This window comes from Telopea speciosissima, chromosome 9 (assembly GCF_018873765.1).
Source record: "Telopea speciosissima isolate NSW1024214 ecotype Mountain lineage chromosome 9, Tspe_v1, whole genome shotgun sequence".
NCBI lineage: Eukaryota > Viridiplantae > Streptophyta > Magnoliopsida > Proteales > Proteaceae > Telopea > Telopea speciosissima.
In genome coordinates this window covers 46,331,795-46,358,574 of record NC_057924.1, presented here as the reverse complement: position 1 = coordinate 46,358,574, position 26,780 = coordinate 46,331,795, and the positions used below count along the sequence as shown (strand labels likewise).

Genomic DNA, 26,780 nt, shown 5'->3' with positions numbered 1-26,780 from the left:
AATGAAGTGAAATCCAGAGCAAAGGGAAAAAATAAATCTTAAGCCCTACATCATATTTATCGTTTTCTGGGAAGCTAGATCTTCAATTCATTTTCAAAACTCTTATTCTAAATTCCCATTCCTCCAATGCTTAGTACTTCACTTAGCAGACCTAATAGACATATAATTGGAGTGGATTATCATGGCAATGTTTCACTTATCAATTTGGCTTTATTGAGCTCTAAATGTAGGGGTGCCACTTGTGCTGGCTCTTGAGAAATTCAGGCTTAAATTTGAACTGCATCACGCTGGATCCTCAGTCTCAATCCTATTCAAAATTCATCAGGTGCCCAACACAACTTTTTCTGAGTTGCGCCATTACACAAAAAAAAAGAAGCAAAGAATAAGGATTAAACAGCAGCCACTAATGAAGATTTGGAGAACATGTTTCTTCGCACTTGGTTTTCAACCTGAAACTGAAGATCTCAATGGCATTCAATGCTACACATAACAATGGCTTAGATACAACTCAGGTATGTATCTTAAGATACTTGAATGAAGTGATGGTTTGACGTGGTTAAAACTCCTAGTCCAATGTAACAAAGAAACATAATTTGCACTTACTGCAACAACAGATTAAGAAATTTCAGTGAAAATAAATCATTAGAACCAACAAACCTTCCATGTTCTCCAGGCTTGATGCATAGCATTATATCCTTGTCTGCAAGCACAGCACTTACAGGTATGACTCCAGCACCGATTGCTTTTCCTAGAATCTTAATAAGATAATGTAGATAGAATAATTAGAAATCAAAGTTGGAAGAAAGAATAAGCTCTCAATAAGATGGCATAATTATTAAAAGATATCTGGAGCTCAGACATGACATAACATATTTGGGAATAAAAATTGAACACAGCACAGCTGAGGGTCATGATTGTTTGGCCTTCCACAGCAAATACAGTGCCTTATATAGCACACTACTTTCTTGAAAGGAAAGAGTTTCAGGGTCGTAGTGGAGCTGACAGTAATTCCATCACTGTTAAGATATTACTATGCAGGATTGATTTTGGATTCTCATTCAAACTGCCAAAACCATATATTTTTTCTTCACACATCTAATAAAACAGGAATTTGGAAGGCAGCTCTTGGAACAGATGCATGGACTTGTTTGGTGTACGGTAATTACATAGTTAACCTTTCCATCACCCAGATTCCATTCATATGGTGCACATGAAATGGATTTTCACCATTCAATTGGTCAATCATCTCCTTGGTCAAAATCGAAAGTCAGCTTAAGTTGGTGGGATATTATTCTGAACTATTGAATGGAGAGTACCTGGGAAAAGAGAAAAATCAAATCATGTAAATGCTAATCAAATATTCAGAGGCTAAGACATCTCCTTGAAGGTTTGAATAATCTAGAAACCCTTGCATAGTTGCATGTCTTCCATATGGCTGTCACACACTTTAAAGCTTAGCCTCTAAAAGAATAAGAATTTAACAATCACATAGTGTAAAGCTTTACCTCCAAAATAAAATAGAATGTACAAAAAGAAATACCAAAAGAGACAGATAATTAAATTAAAACATTAACGAACTTCTAAATGGAACAACAGATTGATATTACATGTATATGCGTGCCAATGTAATAGAAGCAACATAAAAACACCATAAGTGTGTGCTCCTTGACAACTTGTAAGGTTTTGACACAAACAAATTAAAATGCCTTACCACAACATCAGGTCGAACATCTTCCCAGTCACAAGCCAGCATTTTTCCAGTGCGCGCTATGCCAGTTTGTATTTCATCAGCAATCATTAAAACATTGTATTTCAAGCATAGATCTCTCACAGATTTTAGATAACCATCTGGTGGAATTATAACCTAGAGAAAAGGGGAGAAAAAACTTAGATCCAATTAACAAAACAGAATTTGCTCAAACTATCAGAAAAGTACACTGCTATACAATAAGGATTTAAAATTTAGATTATACAGTTCTAAATCAATTGCACTGGATTGAGTAACAAAAGAGAAAAAAAATATCCAATAAATTCCTGAGCATCATCCAAATAGCCTGTGATAAGTTCCTATCCAAGAAGACATACCCCAGCCTCTCCTTGAATGGGTTCAAATAAAAATCCAGCAATCCGATCTCCTTTTTCTGCATTCCAGAAAAGAAGAAAATGATTAGACTGGTGACATTTAGAATGCTATTAGAATGACTAAAGCTCTCAACAAATAATTAAGAGGAATGCAGGAGTTCTCCCAGATATGTGTTTATTTACCAATGGGAAAGCTGTATAGGTGGATCATGTGCAAAGGACTGGACCCACCATCCAATGGTTTACTCCAAAGATATCTCATAAACAATTTAATAAATTTTGCGGCTATGACTATTCAAACTATCATACACTTTTCAGCTAACAAATAAAAATAAAAAATAAAAAGATCAAGATGAACTGATTATTTTTATTTTGTGCATGTGATCGACCAGTTCTAGAACAGGTTTATTATTTCTTATTTATATACCTTTGAAGATGTTCTCAAGCATATCAGCATCACCAAAATCAACCTTAAGATGGCCAGGTAACAATGGTCCAAAACCACGAGTAGCTTCATTGTCACAGCTCATAGAAATCACACCAATGGTACGGCCATGGAAGCAGCGACAACATGAAATAATAATAGCCTGAACATAACTCAGTTTACATAGAGGATGTTAGTTGGCTTCTTTCCAACAAAACGGAACTGGATACTAGAGACTTGATCAATTAACCATCACTTGTGTCCCACAAAAAAACATCTAAATAGATAATGCGGTTCAAGAATGCAAACTAAGTTAAGGAGTAAATCTAATTTAAGCATTATACTGCTTAGTGCATAGTAAAATTTCAGTCTTCAATAATTAAGAGATCACTCTTTTGATTTTTGATAAGAAATCACAGCTTACTCATCAATAGAAAGTTCTACAAAAGATTGTAACCTAAATAAAAGAATAAGAAAAACATATAGTAATTAAGAAGAAGGTGTAAACCCAGCCAAAAAGATACCAGCCACTCCACATTTTATAAGGCTTTGTGGGAAAAAGTAACAAAGAAAAGCTATATCATTTAGCATGTATCTCAGCCATTATAAGCTTACAAACACTCTACAAGGCTAAACCCAAGAAACAGCTATACCCTCTGCTTTCAGCCACTTTATATGCCTGAAGGAATTTTTCTCAAAGGCCCTTTTGTTCTTTCAAGTCAAATGCACCACAAAACTGATGAGAGGATGAGACATGATTTTCCAGATATTAACTCATACTTTAAAAAAAAAACCCAAAATCGGACACGGGATCGGCTTCTATCGCTTCCGATTTGAATTGGACCGGAATCGGTTGGAATTGGCCCTGAATCGGCTGGAACCCAAAAATTGGAATTGGGAAGAAGAATAAAAAATTTCCACAAATTGGTGATCCAACAAGAGGGTCAATGCAAAAGAACCCAGTGATATTATTGTTCGCCAAGGATTATTTTCTAGCAATACTATCAAACAGATGCATTTGAAAGGAACTTGCAGGACTTGTCACTTATGTCAAAAAATTCTAACAGTTATTTATATGAAACAACCCAAAGACAAAAATATGCAAATTTATTCTCATTTGCATACATATCATCAGAGAGATATCATCAGCTGCAATTCATCAGTTCATTTCAAATATTTTATCCGTACCACCAAGGTAAACCAAAGAAATATCACCACTAATAAGATTGACGTTCAATGGTTGACTAACTGCATCATACCTCATCCTTGGGGATCTTTTTCTTTTCATAACCCCATTTCCTTGCCAACTTAAGAGCTGTTTCTACACCTTCAGCTCCAGTATTCATTGGTAGCACCATGTCATAACCAAAGATGCTTTTTATCCGCTCTGCAAATAGTGGGAATTTATCATTATAGAAGGCCCTAGAGCTGAGAGTAACCCTTCCTGCCTGTTCAAGCAAGGCCTTTATGACCTTGGGATGACAATGTCCCTGCATTGCAGAAGCAAGAGTTGAACTTTAAATCCAGTTATAATACAGACAAGAGTCAGCAGCATGTATTTGTTAATTGAGTCATAAGTAGACATCCTTGAAAACAAAAGATTCTGGTGATTGCCTTTGCATATTTTGTTGGAGGTGGCTTTGATCTGGGTTTGGTCTCGATGGCCACAGACTCAGGGAAGCTGCCTAAGCTAAGCCCAGCCTGATGACCAGTTCCCTTTGAGTATGTCATGCCAAACTGGGAAATAATTAGGCACATGCAGTAATTGGGTCATGTTAATTCGGATGTTGTATTCTGAAGTTGAATATTTCACATTCAAAATTATTACAATTTACAACCGCTTACAAAAGCTCAAGCTGTTAAGGGCCACAACAATGTATATCAACACCCCCAGCATGTGCAAACCCCCCCCCCCCACACACGGCTCTGCAAGTGGCACCGAGGGTACAAGGCATAGGGGCACAACAACACACAACAAAACCCCTCGCATATACTAGGGATCGAACACCCGGCATCCTGGCTTTGTTACCATGTTACAACAGTTTATCCCAAAAGCTAGGGCCACAACAATGTATATCAACAAAAAGGAAAGGGAATTGGGTGGAAGCAAGTATAAGGAATTCTCTGACAACTTGGAGCTTTTGCAACCATAAGCAATGCAAACTTCATAGTGAGAGAGAGAGAGAGATTAGATTTTGGAAAAAATCGCAAATTGCAAAACAAGGTTCATGGAAACCAAGTTTGGAAGGAACATCGTATTCTATGTATTATAAGACATGTTTTGGAGGTCCTGCCCAAACTTCACCCAAAACTGACCAAAATAAGTTGATTATTAGAAATCTAATACCGATGTAATTATCACATAAATCAAAATCACATTTTATATCAAGAGAAAATGACCTGATTGACGGCAGAGTAAGCTGAGAGGAAATCCAGATATTTGTGGCCTTCAGCATCCCATACACATGATCCCTTTGCTTGAGAAAATACCACAGGAATTGGGTGGTAACTGCATTTTAATCCAACAGATTTGACTTAGAATAGGACACAGATACCAAGCTGAAGGGACACGAAACAAAAATAAATAATAACAAGGGATCACCAAGAAGTAAAATTGAGCCCAAAACAATTCATATATTGTTACAGTGATGAGGATCAAGGCACAATGAAACCCTCACCAAGTCTCCTGTAATTACAAAGTTTTAAAACTTTGTTTCAACCTATGCTGATTATTGATTGCTAGATCTTATTATATCTCCGCTCATATATGATGATTGATTGCACCAATTGCCCTTGGTTTTCCATTTTCTTCATCCTTAATTTGTTCGTGTATATCAGAATTATGCATCTATATTGCAATTGATTGGATTCCATCCAATAGGAGTCCAATATCAGAGGAGAGGTATAACCCATTCTTGTTATGCCAATCACAATAAGAAAGAAATTGCCCTTGGTTTTCCATTTTCTTCATCCTCAATTTGTTTGTCTGTATCTGAATTATGCATCTATATTGCAATTGATTGGCTTCCATGCAATAGGAGTCCAATATCAGGAGAGAGGTACAACCCATACTTGTTACGCCAATAACAAAAAGAAAGAAATCTCTGTTTTCTCAGCCATGGCCTCTATTAAACAATATACAATTGACTGAAAATATGAAGATATGGAATTGAATTGAACTACTGTCTTTGAATTTCAGTTCTGTTTCCTTGATCTTTCAATACTGAGACCCTAAGTCTCTCTCAATAGGGAAACTTCTGTAAGCCTAACAACATGGGCTTAGCAAAGGTCTCATGCGATATCGGTATTCTGTTTGGATGTTAAATTTGGATTTATACAATTTGACACAGTACAAGCAATCATTAGACTTCTCACAGGACAAGGATGCATTTGTGGTTCTAAATTGGCATAAAATATACCAACTTAATAAGGATTAGATTATGAGGTGAATATCCCACGCCAAAATCCTATGGTTTTAATCATTCAATTGGCAAAATGATGTGATCTAAATTCTACCCAAAGAAGATTATTCTCCTGAGTTTTTAATCTAGAAGTTATCGAAAAGGATTTATAGCACTAATTAGCTACCAAAACATTATAAACTGACAAAAATTCTCTCATATCAAACTCTTCAAGAACCTGACCAGTGATGAAAAAGCATGACAATATCTTATCCAATTCATTAGGAATAGTATTGCTCAAATGTCACTCAGGTGATTGTTAGTTGGCATGATGTTAGAGTCCAGGCACACGGACAATATGAAGCGAGGACAGAGGTTAGCACTTAAGCAGCTGTCCAGATAACACTAGCCACCTAAGTTCCACCTAGAGAGCCCAGCCGAGTCTATCTGCAACTCAGTTGGAAATTACTTTCCTTTGGTTATTAAAAACTCATTAATGTTAGGGCTAATTCTTCTACGCAGACTTGTAATGGAAATTGATCTGGGCAAAAGACATTACTAGTAGCATCTGATGGTTCTATTTGTATATTCAAAACTGCTGACTAACAGGGGCTTGATTTCATTTCCCCTTTCGTTAACCTCCGCCAAAATTCTGGGATACGAACCTCATCCGACGTCTTCCTATGCACAGTTGAATACATAAAATTCTTTGCAATATCTGGTCTAAGCACTTGTCCATCTAAGCAATCTTACCAATAAGATAAGAAAGAGCAAAAAGGTTTCAGATAGTTATATTAAAAACTTTTGCAACTGAAATTCTGCAATTATAATGAGCCAGAAGAGATGACCTTGGTAAGGCATTTCAAAAAAGAAAAAATTGAAACTGAGGGAAGGATCTTTTTCTTTTCCATCTGATTTTCTTTTGATTCTTGTCACGCAGTATCATAAAAATCTACAGAATCTTACATTAGAATAAATTAAGAACACACACATAAGATTTCGTACCTGGAACAAATAACTGAAAACAGGAACAGACATTAAGTGTTGCTTGTATGCATGTATTGAATTGAAGCACGGATATGTACACAGATTAATTTTAAACAGAAAATCAAATCAGAATTAAAACAGAACTATAAAGGTCCCAGAAAGCTAAACGATTAGAAACTGAAATAATAATGTTATTATTGGGAATCGATCTGCATCATTTAAACATGAGAGAGAGAGAGAGAGAGAGAGAGAGAGGGGACCAACTTGTGAGCGCTGTATTCATATTCCAAATTGATGAGTTCCTGAGAAGAGGAAGGCCTCCGTTCAGGAAGAGCACTGAAACTCCTACCCCTGCAAATCCTCTTCAATACAAACTGTAGCGGTCTCCTGGTAGCCATTGATCACAGTTGCTGCTCTGTTTTTCCCACCAACACTATCCAAGTAAACCAGAGTGTTCTAAACGTTTGATAGGATTTTCTTCTTAAATTTGGAAACCAACCCAGATCCTAAAATCATACAAAATTTCCCAGTTCTCCTTCTTCCTCCACGATTCTACAGATTCCTCCAATTCTGGATATGCATTTTATAGAGTGCAGCTCCCAAAGCGTCTTGATCCCAGCCAAACAAAGCAACACAAAAAAGTAGTTTTTATTGAATTCCTAGATTGCCCCTACATTCTGTTTTATTTCTTAGTTCCTACTTACAATCCATCATCACAAATTCACATTCAACACCCACCATTGGTAACAGGAATTTTAGAGTGACAGTTAATCATGGTTCTAGAACCGAAATTTTAATTTACCACCCCAAAAAAAAAAAAAAATTTCAAGAATCGGTATCACAATCGGTCGACCCATATGTTTTTCAGGGGATGTGACGGTCTTTTCGCACAGGTATCCGCCCACACCCAACTACGGTTAGCGATTAACATAGCTTTTCTTAAAAAAAGGGCACCAAAAAAAAAACAAATTTTACTTAGAAGGATAAAGGGTGATTTTGTCATTTTAATGGCCCTCACTTTTGGATAAGGCATATGTTAATTAATTAATGTTTCTCTCTCATGAGCTCGTTTATGGGGTCTACGTCAAGGGTCCATCAAATAATGCGGTGCCTCGTAAGTAAACACATACAGAATTACATATGATTATACATTCCATGACCTGCAAAAAAACAGAACTTTCCACAACAAGAATTCGGCTGGAAGTATCTGTTTCTCTGGCCCACCACTTAATTAATTAAATTCAAGACCCAAAAAGTAAAGAAAATTGATTTGTAGAAAACTTGCACGACTTGTATAAAAACAAGACCCTATGTTATCATCGTTGAATTGGCATCTTTTGTTATGAATTTCCTATGATCACTCTACTTTCGCTTGACATTTGACATTGATATTTTTCTTTTGGGAAACTCTATCCGACTCCCATGAGTCTATCTTTCTCCTACACATGTGAAAAGATACATCTGCCCCCTTGTTTTAAGGAAGAGAGAGCGCCAACACTCCCATACAAAAAACTGCTTCCCTTTTATTTTTATCATAAAAAGGTGTTTGAAGACATAGGAAGCAGGAGATAATGATTCTCTCTCTTTTTTTTTTTTTCGATGAAAAGATAATGATTCTTTCTTTAAACCTAAAGAGAGGTGAATTTTTTTGTGTAAGAATCCCCACCTATCTAAAGATTTGCAAACGTCGAATTTTGGGGGTGAAATTTCTTATAAGATGTGGGGAATGTTACACCCGCACCCAAAATCCGGGGCTAATTTGAACTTTCATAGTGGGTATTGTCTTGGTGACTATTGACACCAGTGATTCGTGAGATGTTATAATCAAGAGGTCAATTGGAAGTAATGACAACTCCTTATGTACGTGTGGTGATGAGAAGAAGACCATAGGGAGTAACCGAAGCCCTTTCGGGTAAGTGATGGTAGGTAACTTCACCTGGGATACATGTGAAGTGTACTGGAGAAAATCTTGGGTCAATTGGAATTGATTGAGTACTTGAGTATCACACCCTGGGATAGTTGAGGAACCTCCTCGGGTGTGTCGTGGATGAGTCAACCAGTTGTCCATCCTCCTAAAGAAGTAAATTGGGATGAGACCAGTGATCGGCGTTTATTGAGACCTGAGATGATCAAGGCACCATGGTGAATGTAGATTTACTAAGGGGCCGTATCAAGGCGGCTAGGTCGAGACAGGAGAGTTACGTCGATGTCCGGCGTAGGGATTTAGAGTTTACAATTGGAGAGGAAGTTTTCTTTGGGTATCACCCACCAAATGAGTGGTGAGGTTTGGAAAGATAAGAAAGTTGAACCCGAGATTCTTTTGGTCATATGAGGTTTTGGCGCACAGCGAGTAGGAGGAATGTAGTTTGACACTGCCCCATCATTGGCAAGTGTCCAAGATATCTTCCACGTATCGACGTTGCGGGAGTACCTCCTAGACCTGACTCGTGTCGTAACTCAGGAACGGTCCAAACTTACTGCCAACTTAACTCTGGCGAAGCAACCAGCCAAGATCTTGAACCAAAGGAAACTCCACCTTTGCAACCACCCCTTTACCTAGGTGAAGATACTTTGGGACAGTCTTTCCGACAAGGAAGCGTCTCGAGGATTTGAGGTCGGATTGCGGGCGCTGTTCCCATAATTCTTCAACCCATCCGATAAGCCAATTTTGATGATAAAATTCTTATAAGGTGTGGGGAATGTTACACCCTTGACCCAACTCGTACTAATAATACTTGTGTATGTGTTGTTGCGTAGCTTGTACAGCCCTTTGAAGTCTCAAAGGAAGACCTTGACTAGGCAAGCTTTAGACTTAGACCTTGTACCTTGTTATTTGCTCAGTTTACATGATTTGGTTCCTGATCATTGCCTTGGCTTCTATGTGTATTATTGATACTCTTTCATGTCCTCCCTTCATGTATAACAACCCCAATTAGAACCCCTTTCAAACCGTTACCTTAACATCCTCGAAGTAGACAAGATCGTCGGAGTCAATTTAAATTCTGGTCTGCTGTCAATGCACTACAACCATCTTTGAACCCAATTTCTATGTCCTTCCCTTCTGATTTGATCAATGGTTTTTTCATAAAAACCTTAGTCCTTTAAGTCTAGTTTACAACGTATTTCGAATCACATCATTTTGTTATGTATCGATCGAGTTATGGCCAAAACAGTGGGCGGAGGTCAATTATATTTTGCCTTAACGACTCATGCCTGGGAAACCGGCGGACGATGCACACAGTCTGCCATTCCATCATCCGCCCAGTACAAAAATTATGTTATTTCGGTCTAGTTTCATCTTGCCTTGACCCAGGGCTTAACCCTTAATTATTTTAGACCATTTGTGGCCCATATGGCCTAACTAAACCCTAAGAACACTAACCTAAGACCTATTTGGATTCTATTGTGTTTTAAAATCCATTTCAAGCCCCAAACCAACCCCCAACTAAACACACCATTGAATCCTTATCAAAATAGGTGGAAACCACAGCCCCCTCTCATTTCTCCCATCTTTAACACCTGAGAAAAGAGAGAGAACGTGGGAAGCAAGAAGGAAAGAGAGAAGGAGGAAGAAGAAAGAGAAAGAAGAAAGAAGAAGGAAGAAGATCACTCCCTTGCTATCCCAAATCCATCTTTGCACCATTTGTGAGTTCCACCTTCTTTCCAGCACCATTGGAACCCATTCCAACCTTGGAGCTCATGGAGGAGAAGAAGATTGAGCCACTTCAAGCTCAAGAACACCTCCCCTTTGCTGTTCCATTGATTCCCCATTGTAAGCAACCCTTTCCCTCTCTATTTCTATTGCTTTCTCTTATGTTTAGATGAGTTAATGATCAATATTAGTTCAGATCATGGGGCTTCTTGCTCTAAATGCTTTATCCCTTCTATTTGATGTTAAAGACATCAAATATTGACCTAGAATCACCCATCCTCAGCCCCATGGCTTAATTGCCATGAAACCCTCTTGAAGAACCTCCAATTTGAGGATTCTTGATGTTGGGATCCATCCAATCTCCTACCAAATCATAGGGCTATTAGTAAAATTGAGCACAACCATACATTTTGCTTTATTTAAAGGCCACCTTGCCTGCATAGTCCGCCATGTACATGATCCGCCTAGGCCAAATTGGCCTTAATTGGAATTTTGACTTGGACCTTGGACACGACACTCTCACTTACTATACACTTGTATGATGACATGCTAGGCTAGCGTAGCACGTGGGAGGACCATACACTACATGGAAGATAAAATTACCTATGCTTCAACGATTGTGAGTGGATCGAACACTTGAACTATTTTACGGCGTGTTTCTCATTAGGCATCAAACTAGGTGTGTATGCTGATTGGTTGTGTGTATGATATGCATGATTGCTTCATCTTTAACATGTTTAATTAATGGAATCAGACTTTACATGTAAGGGAACATGATCAGCTATGCAAATTGATAATATTGAGAAGAAGATATGTATATTGTAGGATGCTTTACATATATAATTCTTCATATTGATTGATTTATGGAATTGATTTAGGTGGTGACCGGTCGACCGTTATTTTGGTATCACACCTGCCGTATTGTTATTTGGTGTGGGTGTAAGCTGGAGAGACGAGAGGATAGTGACCTCCAGATTAGGCACTATGGACTCGATCTCCAGGCTACACTTGCACAGTGTGGGATTGTAAATATAAATATTGCATTCAATAGTTGTTTACTAGCTAGGAAGTGATGTACCCAGTACTACGACCATGCCGATAGGGGTGTAGATATCTGACAAACACATAGGTCCTGACCGTATTTCGGGGTAGCCCACCACAAAGTCATCGCCGTATTTCACTGACGCCAGGACGGTGTTTGTATTGGGGGCTCGCGGACAACTCGGTGAGTGAGTCCGGTCTTGTGGGTTTCCTTGGTAATATGGGGTTGACATGGTCAGAATACCATCATATGGCACCGTTATTTATCATTATGGTACCGTTTGTCGATGATGCTGCCTGTGTTATTGTAGTACTTGGCCTGACTTAGAATCTTGTTACTAGATGAAAAATTGAACAAAAACATTCATGCATCATATGTGATGTGCATACTTTAGTATGCAGTAATGGTATATCTATTGTTGTATATTGTGAATGGTTTGATTGCTCGCTGGGCTTTGTAAGCTCATCCCTTGTGAACCCTTATTTTTAGATGTGGATACAGGGGCGACGGATCCAGCGGAGATTGATCCGGCCTATCTTGGTGGTGAGGATTATGAGGCTTGGGGTGGTCAGCCAGAGATGGAGCATGTATCTAACTACCTGTGTGTTGAGTGTGCTCATGAAGCATCGTAGCTCAGGCTAGGGGCCCTATGATTTGGAACTTTATTTTCCTCTGGTTTGGTTAACATTTTGGATTACTGTAAACAATAATCTTGGGATTTTATTTTGTTTCCTTTATTGGATATTATTATCTGCTATATGTGGTATTAAACTGATGGGTAGGAAACTGAGACTGTTATCTATATAATGAAATTATCATTTAGAATTCCTATTATATTCGGATTGACTATTACATATTTATTCCGTTGCAACTCTGATTTCTGTTCATATATTTTGTATAAGAACCTAGGTAGGGTACATGACACAGTAAAGCATCGATCCTGTAGTTCGGTGCGGAATACAGGGGTATTCCCGTCACATTTCCCTGAGTTGAGGGATGGGGGTGTGACATATATGCAACTCAACGACTAAAACAGTTTGGTTTATCCGAAAGGTAAACCATTCCATTAAATGTGGGCAGACCCTATCCTGTTACTCAGATGCATTCATGCCCTTTTCAACATTTCAACCCAACCATTTTCAGTCTTCCACATTTGGCAAAGCATAAATCCTTCGACAAATCTTTTAAACATAAGTTTTTTTTTATGAAAGTGTAATCACACAAACCACATACCAATCCCAAAAGGTTAACCGACTTTTAGGACCGTGGAATGGCGGATATACACAACACACGCCACACTCACACACCCGATGTGGGACTAAACCCACACACCCCTTCTTTTTTTGATGAAAGTGTAATCACACTTTTAAACAGAAGTTATATCATGCAAGTTGTTAGGGAAATACACTTAATATATCAAACGGTATATAATGTCAATGGATTCTATCTATTTTAGAGTTTAGGCTAGATTAGTTACTATATACAGGAGTACATTTCAGTTGTTAAACCTGAAACCAGGAAAACATAATGTTGGGTCCCCATTATATTATGGACGGGTAGATGCAAGATCCTCTGCTACAGAAATATACTGGATCCAGATCTTCTACGGCGTGGGCTGCCCGTCCTACCGTGTTGCGCAAACACAAGGGGGTGTGCATTGACCGCCTTACCCCTGCCCAAGCGCCTTGCCTGAGCGGGGTAAGGCGGTCATTATGCGCAGCCCTGTGTCTGCGCATCACAAGCAGGATAGTGCAGCGCGCCGTAGAAGATCTGTGTTGAATTATACCACTACTCATTATGTGATATACCTCCACAGAATTTATTTATTGTCTAGGTTTTCCATGATGGCATCATGTTTGTCAATTGAATATATGGACAAGTACTGGATTGATGTTTGGACTGAGCTTCTTTATGACTTTGTGCATTTCATCATTTCATGTTTTAGGTCCATAATTATGGTTTCACTTCCCAGAGTTCACTTCAAATAAGATATGTTCAAATTGCTAATGAATCAGTTGCGTCCTTTCTTCTAAGTTGAATCAATTGCCTCAGCAATCATTCAGAAAAATAGATTGGAACAATTATCCTTTATAATCAAACTTCTTCGCACTAAAAACTTAGGATCTCTTCCTCTTTTAACACAGTAAAATTTGGATTTATTTCATGTATTCAGGAGGTCTACAAACATTAATGGACTCTATTATCAAGAACAGAAAAAAAAAAAAACTAAGTGGTCCCATTACCAATTTCCTAAAAGTGCCATGCAAAGCCATTACCTAGTCATTATATCCAATACATGAAGACATCTATCCATTGTAGTAATAATACATATGGTTCTAGAAGATTGAGTGAACTAATAGTGTTGAAGAGCTTGAGATATAGAAGACTACCATGAGGATCAACAATCTTCTGGCATTACCTTGCAAGAGTCATTATTTGTAAAGCAAATTCCTTGAGGTAATGGACATCAAGGAAATCTCTACGGTGAACCCAATAAAATAAATATAAGGGAGAAAGTTCTCTGTCCGGGAGTGTGGCCTATGCCAGCACTCCCATGACTCTATCTCTCTCCTCTCCATTTGAAAAGACACCTCTACTCCCTTGTTTTGAGGAGAGAGAGACACACATGGGAGTGCTGGCGTAGGCCACACTCCCGGACAAAAAACTACTTCCCTAAATATAAATACATAAGAAAAAGTAGCTATAGAACAATTTGCTCAACATGATTTATGAACGCAACGCACCATCAAGAATCCACTCCAGGGATCCTTACCCAAATCACGCACATACGGGGCCTCAAATGATTTATAAGCATAAAAAATTGCATCAAGGGATTTTATTCCTAATTACTATTCCAAAAATATTAGTAAACAGTGAACAAGATCATTACCTTAAAGCTTATATGTTTTGCAACGAAATTGTCTGCAAAGGAACTGAAAGTAGGGCTCTCTGCCAATGTCGTATGATCATCCCATGCGATTGTGAATTCACCTAGAGGGGGGGAATAGGTGAAGGTTGGAAAACAAAAAATTATGCGGAAAATAAACAAGTAAAGATAACCAATTGACAAGCAATAATTAAAGAGAGACACAGAAGATTTATGGTGGTTCGGCCAACACGTGCTTACGTTCACTCCTCTCAACTTAGAGAGAATTCCACTAAATCGAATCTTGAGTAAGAGCAAGAGGACTCGTATAACTACTCTTGAGAAACGAGCAAGAGGACTCAACCAATCTTGATTCCGAGCAAGAGGACTCACTACTCTTGATTCCGAGCAAGAGGACTCAACAACAACTTTAAACAAAGTAAAAGAACTACTAAATGGTTTAAAGTTACCTTAAATTTTAGTAGAAAAGATGCTACCTTTCAATGTATGCAACTTGGATGCAAGTGCGTATGAAGGAGCAAAGATGAGATTGAATTTTCTTCGATCTTCTTGATCTTGAAAGAATAATCTCACTAGGGAGTGCTTGAATGTTTATAGCTCTTGATTGATGATTGTTGTAGTATATAGAATACTAATCAAGAGGGTATTTATAGGCTAGAGGCTGAGAACCAATTAGGAATCCAATTAAGAAAAGAATCCCACATTCTATAAGTGATCCGGTATGCTGGATGGGAATCTGGTATGCCGGATTACCTACTTTCCTTAAGAGATAGGAGAATAACGGTCATAATTAATTAGTCAAACACTGATCCAATATGCTGGATTGGAATCCGATATGCCGGATCAGGGCAAAATACACCCAAGAGAGGATCCGGTATGCCGGATCCTTATCCAGCATGGGTAAAGGGGTTACTGGAGGTGTTTCTCTGAGACACCCATTAATCTGGTATGCCAGATTGGGATCCGGTGTGCCGGATTGGGCAATTACAGTATAACTTTAGTCTAATTTCCTCAGGGGTTGTTTTGGGTATTTCAAATCCAATTGGTCACATGATCAGGAGTTCGATTAACCTCCTAGGGTCGTTCTAGATGGATGCATGCGTGTGTGTGTGTGCATTACATCGAATGTGACTCAAGAAACAATAGAGATTACATATTTGCAAATACACAAAGTCTTCACTCAAAAGTCTTCAATTCTTCAATGCTTTAAGCTTCTAAACATATGTCTTTGACTTCCAAGCTTCAATCTTCTTTTGAAAGTGGTTTTTGAACACTTGTATATGCTCCCCCTCACTTGGTGCTATGCTTTAACTCTTAAACACTTAGAACACAAGCATTAGTCCAAGTCTTATTTGTTATCATCAAAACATCATCATAGGGATGACTTAGAGGAAGTAGAGTGTAGGACCAGTTTCCTAACAACGATTATAGTGTTACTGCTGGTGACAAAAATCCCAAACACTCACACACGGGGATATGCACGTGGTACGAAATAGCGCGGGCGTGTCAGAACCTTTGCACAGGTTCAAACGAGGCCAAAAATAGACTGATCTGACTCCTAACCAGGCAAGTCGGTTTCCCTCCTGCCTGAGTAGCTCTAAGGTCTTTTAGATTAAGCCAATAACTGTGAATCGTAGCCTAAAATGCTATCAATCTATGAAAAGAAGAGGGATCTGAGACACAAACAATAATGAAACTGAAACAATGAATATACTAATCAATCATACCAGATATGGACATGAGCTTTGTGCATACACCCTCGTCACTCAAAGCATGTGACCGTACATTCCTTCAGCTCCAAATAATGACAAAAACAGCAAAGAACGAAGTAAAAGACAAAAAGTAATAATGTAAAGAAGATAAAAAAAAATGAGTGCTAGTCTTGTCAGGTATGTGTTGTGTGTCCCTCTCAAATCAATCGCTTCCCTTATATAAGATAGGCACTCCCTGCTATCAGTTCGCACTGTTGCTCCCACCAGGCCCAACCTTTTCGGTCCACGCTTCTCAGCTCCAATCACATGCCGCCACGCGTTCCACCATTCTACCTTGCCTCCAACTGCCAAGGCAGTGGTGGGGTCCACTTCCACCACACCCCTCCATACTCCTTGAGCGACGCAGTTCTACGATCAATGCTGCCTATGTCTTTGACACGTGGGCCAGCCCTCAATTGACAAGGCGCAGCCACGTTCCAGCCCCATCCCTCTTTTTCGGCCCCCATCGACGACCGTCAAACCTTGGCCCCTCTGGCCTGGCTTGGTCTGAACCAACGGGTTCTGATCGTAAATAATGCCCCTCACAACCTCCTTGAGCGGTGCCACATGGCCCAAGCTCATAAGGGGTTATGCTGGTTGGAGAGGCCAAAATGGCAGCTGCCTTCGGTTGACTTTCAACGCTCAAAACTCCCCTGCCTCTTCGTCTTCTCAGGCAGTTAGCGATTTTAAATTTCAAACTTCACCACTGCCATAAATGGTGGTGCAAGTGCCAATCCCCATTTAAAACCCTAGCTCTTTTACGAGGGCTCCTACTTAAAGCACTTCATCGTCCCCCCAATTCTTTGCTGTTCTTCTCTCCCACTCTTATCTTCTCAACTTCGCCAAGCCCTTCCTTCCCGATGCCATGGCCAGGAAACCCATAGAATCTGTGGTGGCACAAGAGGTGGAGACCATATTGGCGTAGAAGTGCTCGCTCCTGCCCTCCACGGTCCAGACCAAGGTACAAATCCCTTGCCCTGAGCCCTCTGTCTTCAAGCTAGGTCATGCCTTTGCCTCTCGCCCTACTGGTCTTTCTAACTTCCCTGAATACGAGCGGGAAAAGTTGCTCTTCCAGTCGTCGGTCCCCTTGTAGCTTAAGGATAAGGCCTTTTGGGCGATTATGGCCCCATTATCTCCTAGACTGGAAGACCTGGGTCAATCGGGTGGTCTGCGATCGCTCTGACCTGTTGATCGATCTTTGTATTCTGCACGCTATCCAACTCTCGACCACTTCCATTCCTCTCGACCATCCCCTACTCATGGCTGCTCTTCAGTTCTGGTCACGGTCGTCGAACACTTTCCATTTTCGCTTTGGGATGGTAGCCCCCACCCTTTTGGATATTGGAGCCCTCACCGGCCTGAAGGCCGAAGGGGAAGAATTCAATGGCTCAACCCCTGGCCTGACCGATGACCACGGGATTGGGATAGATCACCGTCTCAAATTTACCAAGTTCGTAAGCTATAGCTTCTATTTATGAGCCTATCGTTAGACCCGTGGTTCTGTTTCACCCCGAGAGCTTACGGCCTTGTTCCTGTTTTGGATCTGCCGCTACGTGGCCTACGTCCGTTCGAACAAGATTTCAAAGACCTACCTTCGCCTGGCCATTGCTCTGGCGCAGGGCCGTGTGATCGACCTAGCTTCCTTTACCCTGGCCGCCCTCCTTTGGGGCTGCAATGACATCACTGAGTCCAATTTTGCCTATGGCGGTGTTCCGTTCTGGCTCCTCCAGATGTGGCTTCGCACCTACTTCACTGATCTGTACATTGTGCCTTCACCGCTCCCAGTTCAAACTGTGGCCGATTATTTGTTTGCCTCTTCTCCCCATCATGACCTGAAAACCTTGCATGAATACTATAAGTTCTTTTCCACCTTTGAGCCCGATCCGAATGGTAACTTCTTTCTCCCCTTTCACACGCAAGAGGCCGTTCCCACCTGGTTTTCTCTAGCCCTTAACCATCCCACGTCCGCTCACGCCGTATGGGGTAAATTTTTGGTTTGTCGAGATCTCCATATTGGGGTCACCCTATAGCCATCGGGGAACAACTCCTGTGGCTTTGAGATGTACAATCCCCATTACTACGCACGTCAGTTCAGCTTCCACCAGGCAATCCCTTGCCCCAACTATTACTCCATTACGGACCGTGAGCTGGATAGGATGGTATACTCAAACGTGGCCGATATACACTATGCTTCAGCCATGAATGCTCTAGCCCTTTCCTAGTTCGAGCTCCAGTTCTTTGTCAGAGAGCCCACAACATCGAAAGAATTTACGGCCTAGTGGGATGCATACTTTTCTTCTCTTCTCCCACTTTGGCCTTGTCAAAAAAGTAGCAAGCTTCTTCCTTTGTCCTCAGGCACTGTAAGCCACCAGACCATTGCCCCTAGGTAAAAGAAAGCATCAGCCCCCAAGCAGCCCACTGGTAAGCATCGTGTCTTGTCTTCCTTGTTTTGTTGCCCTGGCCGTTTTGCTGACTAACCTTCTTGTGGCCACAACCAAGTCTTCGGCTCGACCTACCTCCTCAGTTCAATCAGCTCGAAGTAACCACGGGTCGTCACTAGAAGACGACGAAGAGTCTGAAGAAGAGCTTCCTCACCCAGTGAGTAAGAGGCTTAAAAGTGTCAGTCCATCAAAGACCGCTCAGCGCCAAGTTTCTCTCCCAGGCGTATTTTAAAAGACCACACCGTAAGCACCAGGCCTCAAGCTTCCGCAGCATCCCCTTCGGTCACCTCTCATTCAGCACCGAATTAACCATCTCATCTTGGGGCCTGCCTGGTGTGCTCCACATATACCCTCATGTACTTCGGCCATGACCAACATTGCCTCATTCAGACTGACGCATTTGAGCAACAGGTCATCCTTCTCCTTCTTATAGAGATCTTCCCCGATCAGCACGTATCCCGTGGCTCTGTCCCTGATCCTTTTGTCAAACTCTGGCCCAGGGTTACTCAAATACTGGATGATTGGCGTTCGCCAGTCAGGTTGCGTGTCCTCGACATGGTTGACCTCCAGCTGACTACCCTCACAGATAGAAGACCGTGTTTATCTCTTGATGACGATGGTTTTTTCCAAACTGCCTTCTGGTAGACCGATGCCGGACGTTGCCTGGGCCAACCCATTCGTGGCCTGATTCCTCAACCGTGGGATGTGGCGGACTACCACGTCCTAGAACCCCTCGGTCAGCTTCTTGGCCTGCGCAAGATACTCCACCAAGTGTTCGCTCTCACAATGATACTCACCGACCAGCTGCCTAATTACCAACTGTGAGTCTCCAATGATCTCCACCGCGTCAACCTTAAGGTCGAGAAGCAGGCCCATCCCTAGTATGAGGGCCTCGTATTTGGCCTGGTTATTAGAATAAGGGAAATTGAGCCGAAAGGCCCCTTGAGTCTCCGTCCCTTCAGGTGATCGCAGTACAACTCCTGCCCCGGTGGCCTGTTCAATCTTGGATCCATCAAAGAAAAGCTTCCATGTCGTAAGGCCGATGAGGGGTACTTCCATCATACCCTTTGCTGCCTCGATGGGAGGATGGTCCGCAAGAAAATCTGCTAGCACTTGTCCCTTAACTGCTTTCTGGGGCACGTACTAGAGAGCGAACTCGGTCAAGGCGAGAGTCTACTTCCCAACCCTTCCCCTAGAAATTAGGCGCATGAGCATGTACTTGATGACATTGGTCTGGTAGACCACGTTCACCGTAGCCGGCAAGAGATAGTAGCTAAGCTTGTTGTAGGAGAAGAACAACGCCAGCCATAGCTTCTCGATGGCAGGGTACTTTCGCTCCACCTCCATTAAGGCCTGGCTTAGGTAGAACACAACCTGTTCTTTCCCGGCCTCATTGTCCTGTGCAAGTAGGCTCCCTATTGAGCCTTCCGTCGCAGATACATATAATTTTAGAGGCACCCCTTTTCTTGGAGGCTTTAGGACTGGAGGCCTCGTCAGGTAAGCCTTTATCTGGTCAAACGCTTCCTGGTGAACATCACCCCACCTGAAGTCTTCGCCAGCTTTTAACTTTAGCAGCTGGGAGAAAACCTTTATCCGGCCCGTGGAGTTGGAAATGAAGTGTCAGAGGAAATTCACCTGTCCCAAAAACTTTTGTAGATCCTTTTTGTTTGAAGGCGGCCTTGCTTCCTGGATGGCACTGACTTTATTCTTGTCTACCTCTATCCCCTTCTGATGTACTAAAAAGCCGAGGAAGTTACCAGCCGACACTCCAAAAGCACACTTTAACGGGTTCATCTTCAGACCGTGGGTTCTCATCCTCAAGAACACCCTTCTCAAGTGGTCAAGGTGTTCGTGCTCATGCTTTGATTTGACCACCACATCGTCGATGTAGACTTCCACAAAGGTGCCGATCATGTCATGGAATATCTTATTCATTCCTCTCTGATAAGTAGCGCAGGAGTTCTTCAGTCCGAATGGCATGACCAACCATTCGTACGTTCCCAATGCTCCGGGGCAACGGAAGGCCATTTTTGGAACGTCCTCTTCTGCTATAAAGATCTGGTTGTACTCGGCGTGACCGTCCATGAAGGACATGATCTGATTCTTTACGGCCGCGTCCACCGACATGTCGACCACTGGCATTGGATACTCGTCCTTGGGGGTAGCCTTATCCAGGTCTCTAAAGTCTATACACACCCTTAACTTCCCATTTTTCTTTATGACCGAAACTATGTTCGAAACCCACTCCACACACTTGGCGGTCCTAATAAAGCCCGCCTTAAGCAACCGTTCGATTTCGTCCTTGATCTTTAGGATGACGTTCGGTGCCATTCGTCTGGGTAGTTATTTTACCGGTCTGTAGTTATCCTTAATGGACAACTGATGTTCAACCAACTTTCAGTCTAGACCAGGCATCTTAGAATAATCTCAAGCAAAATAATCCTTAAATTCCTTTAATAACCATACAATATCCTCCTTTAAATCGGGCGGGAGTAGCCCGCTAACATAGATAGGCTAATGATCTTCAGCCGTCCCTAAATCTACCTCGACCAGCGGATCCTGGACCTCTGCCAGCTTCTCTTCCATTTTTGGCGGTGCGGGTGGCAGGTCCTACAGCCTAACCTCGGGACTAGCCACCGTCTGCTCCTTGGCCGAGGCCTCGACCACCACACCTACTTCATGAGACATTCTCTGCTCCAGGCTTGCAACTATCAGTCGGCACATTATGTCTGCCACAATCATCTAGTTTGTCTTCATAAATCATCTTGATCAGTCTTCCTCCGCCGTTCTCCGAGATTTGGCAGAGCTTCTGTCCGCAGTCCCTTCAATTGGAACACTTCTTCCAAGTCCGTGGATGAGTTAACCAAGGATGTAGGCTTCCCATGCTCATCTGCCCCAGTGAACTGCATAGGGCCTATGCACCTATCATACAAAGTAGCCTCTGTATGACTAGCGTCAACCATGAATGGTCGATTATCGGGCATCACCAACTCAATCTTTCCTCCCTTGCGCCAAAGCACCAAAAGCTGGTGTAGGGATGAAGGGACACACGAATTCGCATGGATCCAGTCTCGCCCTAAAAGGGTGTTGTAGTTGGCCATGGCATCCATGACGAAGAAGGCTGTCAAGGACGTATGATTTTCAACTTTCAGATCGATCGGGAGCACTCCTCTTGGCCTAGTGGAACCACCTAGGAAGTTTGTAACCGATACATCAGCAGGTAGCAGATCGGTCTTGTCTTTGCCGAGACATTTCATCATTCTTGAGGGTAGGATATTCACTGTTACTCCATTGTCAACTAGAACCCTGGCCACTGGTTTTCCATCCATGAGAGACTGAATGTACAACAGCTTCAAATGCCGCGCCATCTCTTGGGTTGGCTTCTCAAATATGTCGGCCACCTTTCCTCGTGATACTGGGGTGTCAAAAGTGTACTCTGTTTCCTTCGTGATGACCATCCTGACGTTGTCCTTCGGGCCTTGCTGGTCCGGCTCATCACAATCTACCCTCTTCTTGGCCTGTTCTTTAGCGGGTACCAATTTTATCCCGAGGACCCTAGGGGGTGAGTCCCCTTCGTCCACATCTCCTTTTAACTCCGTCGCTTGACCGGGCTGGTACTGGAACGTCCTTGGCAAGAGGTACACCATTGAGATCAGCACCTGGGTTGGTATTGTATCGAACATCATTTCAACTAGACCGCCAAAGTCGATGTCCTGTGAGTGGATGGGGCCACTGGTGTTTGCACTGTCAACCCTCGGGCTAGCACTTGTCACTATATCCCCGAAAACATCTGGGTCGCTGCCTTCGATCTTGTAGTTCAACACATTCGGCTCCAAAACTCCTTCCTTTCCAATGGCAGCATTTGGGCCTTCAGCACCTGACGACTCGTTGACTATCTGGCTCTGTTCCCCAAAGCTCACGCGTCTCCCATCTTGATCCTGGGGGACTGCATTCCCCGGCTCTCCTTGGCCTGGGCCTGCTGGTTCCATCTTTGGGCAGCCCTCTTCCTCTGTCACCTTCTTTTCTGCGTTCTGGTTATGTGAACTAGGTCAAGGCTGGTTAGGAATTTCGGGTGTCTTGCAACCTCCCATTCTTCTCCATTCGTCCTAGGAATAACCATCCTCGGCTTATGCCCTTCCTGGTGCTACTGGGCCTCCCATCCGGATTGCTCTATTCGAGAGTAGTCTAGCCTGTATTGTTTGTACGTCAGGCGTCTTCATACTGAGACCCTTCCAAGCTGGTCCTTGGAAGACGGCTTGGAAGTATTAGCTACCTGATGGGAAATCGTCCTCCTGTTTGTCTAGGTGTCGGACTCACTTCCTCCTTGGTTCTCGAGACAGGCCGTTCACTTTGACCGAACATAGCCTTGCCTGACTGCACCGGGGCTTCTTTTTGATGTCCCTTAATGGGCTGACTGCAACTGGGGCAAACCTCCCGCTAGAGCCTTGGTGTTTCGCTCAACCTGGGTGTGGCGATTCCCCGTTCTTCCCATTCCCTTAATTCCTCTTGTGGATTGAACTCGTAGCAGGAATTCACAATGGGTTGTTTGCCCCGCCTTTGCCGTTTTTGAGTCTTGACCCGTTCCTCAGCCCAAGCGGGTGTGTTACTAGACTGGCCCATAACAGGCGCCCTAGGCCTTTCAGGTGGGGTCAAGAAGGCTTGCACCGTTTTGCCTATTGCTACCCCTAGATCATTTGTTGTTCGGCTGCTATTAGCCTGACTCTGGAAAGGAACAGCCCATGGGATCAAACGAGACCCCTGTGACCATGCCGAAGGGTTCGGCTTGGGTGGATTGCTTCCCTGTTCGAAACTCAAGGCTGGCTTTGTATCCCCTCTTGGTCTGGCCATCTTGGAAAAGTCGGCATTGACCATGTTGATTGGGAAGGGATCTTCATCGACCATCATGACTCCCTTTTCCCTCACTGGAAATTGAAGGCGCCCAGCTATAATTGCTTTCTGCAAGGCATTCCGTAAAACCACACAGTTAGTAGTAGAATGGGTACAAGTATTGTGCCACTTATAGTACTTTTGGTCCTTTAACTCGTGACTGGGCGGTATCTGGTGCCCCAGTGGCAAATTAATCTGCTTGTCCTTAAGCAGCTGATCAAAAATCAACTCGGCCTTTGAAATGTCAAAGGAGTACGTTACCTTCGAGTCGAAGGTCCTCTGAGGTGCTGTCTTGGATTGTTCAGCCTGCTTGGCCTAGTCGTTCGGCCTGGCTAAGGCCTTACACACATAGGGGTTTCCCTCTGCTATTTCAGCAGTGTCCACCTCAAACTCTACGTAATCAACTTGCTTCTGGTTGCTATTCCCTAGTAGAGGGAAAGCATGACCAGCCGTATCCTTATAATACGTCCCAATAGAGGCCGCTTTCCGCTGGCCCTCCTCTTTCAGGAGTTGCTCATAGGGCGCGGCCTGCAGCACCAGCTGCCCAAGGTCAGTAAAGTATTGGCCAACAAACCTCTTTCGAAGCTCAAAACTGAGCCCTCCCAAGGCCATCTTCGCGTATTCGGCCTCGGGCAAAGTAGTTGGGCATTTATACTTGGCCATCTTGAACCGGGTAATGAACCCTTCTACGGCTTCACCCAGTTCTTGGGTCATTTCGACCAAATCTCCTATGGTAACCTCTGGCTCAGTGCGATAGAACTGAATGTGAAAGAGTTCTTCCATTTCTTGCCAACTCTGGACCGAATTGGCGGGCAGGTTGAAGTACCAGGTGAAGGCCGACCCTGTTAGAGAGTTGGGGAATAGCCTGAGTTTGGCCACTTCCACCCCTCCCAGGTTGTCGTACTGTATTATGAAGCGGGCTCTGTGCTCAATGGTGGACACCTTGTCCTCACCTGAGAACTTAGTGAATTCTGGGATTTTGAGGTTTCTCCCGAGGTCTACCACATTGAAATATTCAGGGTAGGGCTTCCTATAAGCAGGACGTGGGGTCGTCCTGTAAAAGGGATTAATGCTGTTCTAGATGATCCTGGTCAGCTCTCCTCGATCAATTACCACTGGTGCCCCTTGCATAGCAGGATGCCCTACAGTGTTGGGCAGCCACGGGGTACCGTGATAGGCCGAGCTTGGCTGAACATTTGGGAACGCCTCCTATCTCTGTTCGAATCTGGGGATGTTTTCCCTGATGCTTACCCCTGCGGCTCTATACCCTGGGAATCCAGTACCTGTATTACTTCGCCCTGGAGGTGGGTATCCCCCTAAGGGGATAGCGTTTGCCCCTGTGGCGGCTGTGCTGTTGGAACCTGGGCCAGACCTGATGCCCCCTGCCTGGGCAGTGCTTCCGGCAGTCGGCCACTGAGTCCCTGTAGCGATAACTACTGCGGGCACTTTTCCTGCCCCTAAGGCGGTCGTATGATTGGCACCCCCGGGGACGCTTGTGGGAGGGCCATTGACCACGTAACTCCCTATAGGGTTGACGGCGCCGGGTGAGGCAGCTTGATATAGGGGGTTGACAAAGGTCGTCGAAGGCAGACTAATCCTAAGCCGGTCTTCGATAACAGGGTTCTGGCTCGAGCTGTTGCCATATGCGGCCTGTGTGGGCAAGCCCATTCGGCCTAACTCAGGTCCTCTACCTTCGGTCGTCGTGGCAGCCCCATCAGGCTGTGCAACCGTCGTAATCGGTCTTGCCCCTGATGTGGCCTGCTGCCTTAAGGCAACAAGGGTTTCACGAAACTCCTCAAACTGATTCTGCTGGCTGGCTGGCCACGGACTTATCGACCACAGCCATCATATGTCGTAGGTCATCGGAAATGGGTCTGAAGACGTCCACCAGCTGCTGTATACTGCCCGCGAGGGGGTCTACAGCATCATGCACCAGAACTGCTAGCTGATGCGCTGAGTCATGACTGGCATTGCTGCCATGTGAACCGCATGGTTCGTCCTCGGCTTGGTCTGCAAATTCGACTGTCGTGGGATTTTCCATTTCTTCATCCACCATGGTTTCCTTCTAAATATGAGGACGTCCATGCCCCTTCTTTTGTTTGACCATAGTAGTCGTTGGCTTATGAGGGTCCCATCGGGCGTGCCAAAATGTGTTGGTGACAAAAATCCCAAACACTCACACACGGGGATACGCACATGATGCGAAACAGCGCGGACGTGCCAGAACCTTTGCGTGCAAACGAGGCCGAAAACAACCTGAACTGACTCCTAACCAAGCAAGTCAGTTTCCCTCCTGCCTGAGTAGCTCTAAGGTCTTTTGGGTTAAGCCAACAACTGTGAGTCACAGCCTGAAATGCTATCAATCTATGAAAAGAAGAGGGATCTGAGACATAAACAATAATGAAACTGAAACAATGAATATACTAATCAATCATACCAGATATGGACGTGAGCTTTGTGTATACACCCTCGTCACTCCAAGCATGTGACCGTACATTCCTTCAGCCCCAAACAATGACAAAAACAGCAAAGAACGAAGTAAAAGACAAAAGCAATAATGTAAAGAAAATAAAAAAAAAATGAGTGCTGGTCTTGTCAGGTATGTGTTGTGTGTCCCTCTCAGATCGGTCGCTTCCCTTATATAAGATAGGCACTCCCTGCTATCAGTTCGTACTGTTGCTCCCACCAGGTCCACCCTTTCCGATCCACGCTTCTTAGCTCCAATCACATGCCACCACGCGTTCCACCATTCTACCCTGCCTCCAACTGCCAAGGCAGTGGTGGGGTCCACTTCCACCACACCCCTCCATACTCCTCGAGGGACGCGGTTCTGTGATCAGTGCTGCCTGTGTCTCTGACATGTGGGCCAGCCCTCAACTGACAGGGCGCAGCCACATTCCAGCCCCATCCCTCGTTTTCAGCCCCCATCGACCACCGTCCAACCCTGGCCCCTCTGGCCTGGCCTGGTCTGAACCAACGGGTTCTGGCTGCAAACAGTTACTTCTCCCCTCTCCTTGAAATAAAATGAATGGATTGTCCATTGGAATTAAAATCTTCTCTCTATATTTATATATGCACACAAAAAAAAAACATTAAATGTGGAATAGTGAACGTACTTGATAAAACTAAACTGATTAACTGAAGTATTATATAAGACATACTAAAAAATACATTAAAGATTGAATAGTGAACGTACTTGATAAAACTACTGATTATAAAAACTGAA

The 26,780-nt window shown here is 43.1% G+C and overlaps 1 protein-coding gene across 1 annotated transcript; it reads right to left on the bottom strand.

Annotated features, from left to right (window-relative positions):
- Positions 1-527: 527 nt before the first annotated feature.
- LOC122641010 (ornithine aminotransferase, mitochondrial-like) lies at positions 528-22,695 on the bottom strand. The gene is made up of 8 exons (XM_043834323.1): positions 22,684-22,695; positions 7,159-7,429; positions 4,907-5,015; positions 3,766-3,996; positions 2,510-2,669; positions 2,086-2,141; positions 1,712-1,864; positions 528-755 (listed from the first exon to the last, which is right to left on the bottom strand). Exons 2-8 carry the CDS (start codon positions 7,290-7,292, stop codon positions 600-602), a joined length of 999 nt encoding a protein of 332 aa, XP_043690258.1. The 5' UTR covers positions 7,293-7,429; positions 22,684-22,695; the 3' UTR covers positions 528-599.
- Positions 22,696-26,780: the final 4,085 nt, after the last annotated feature.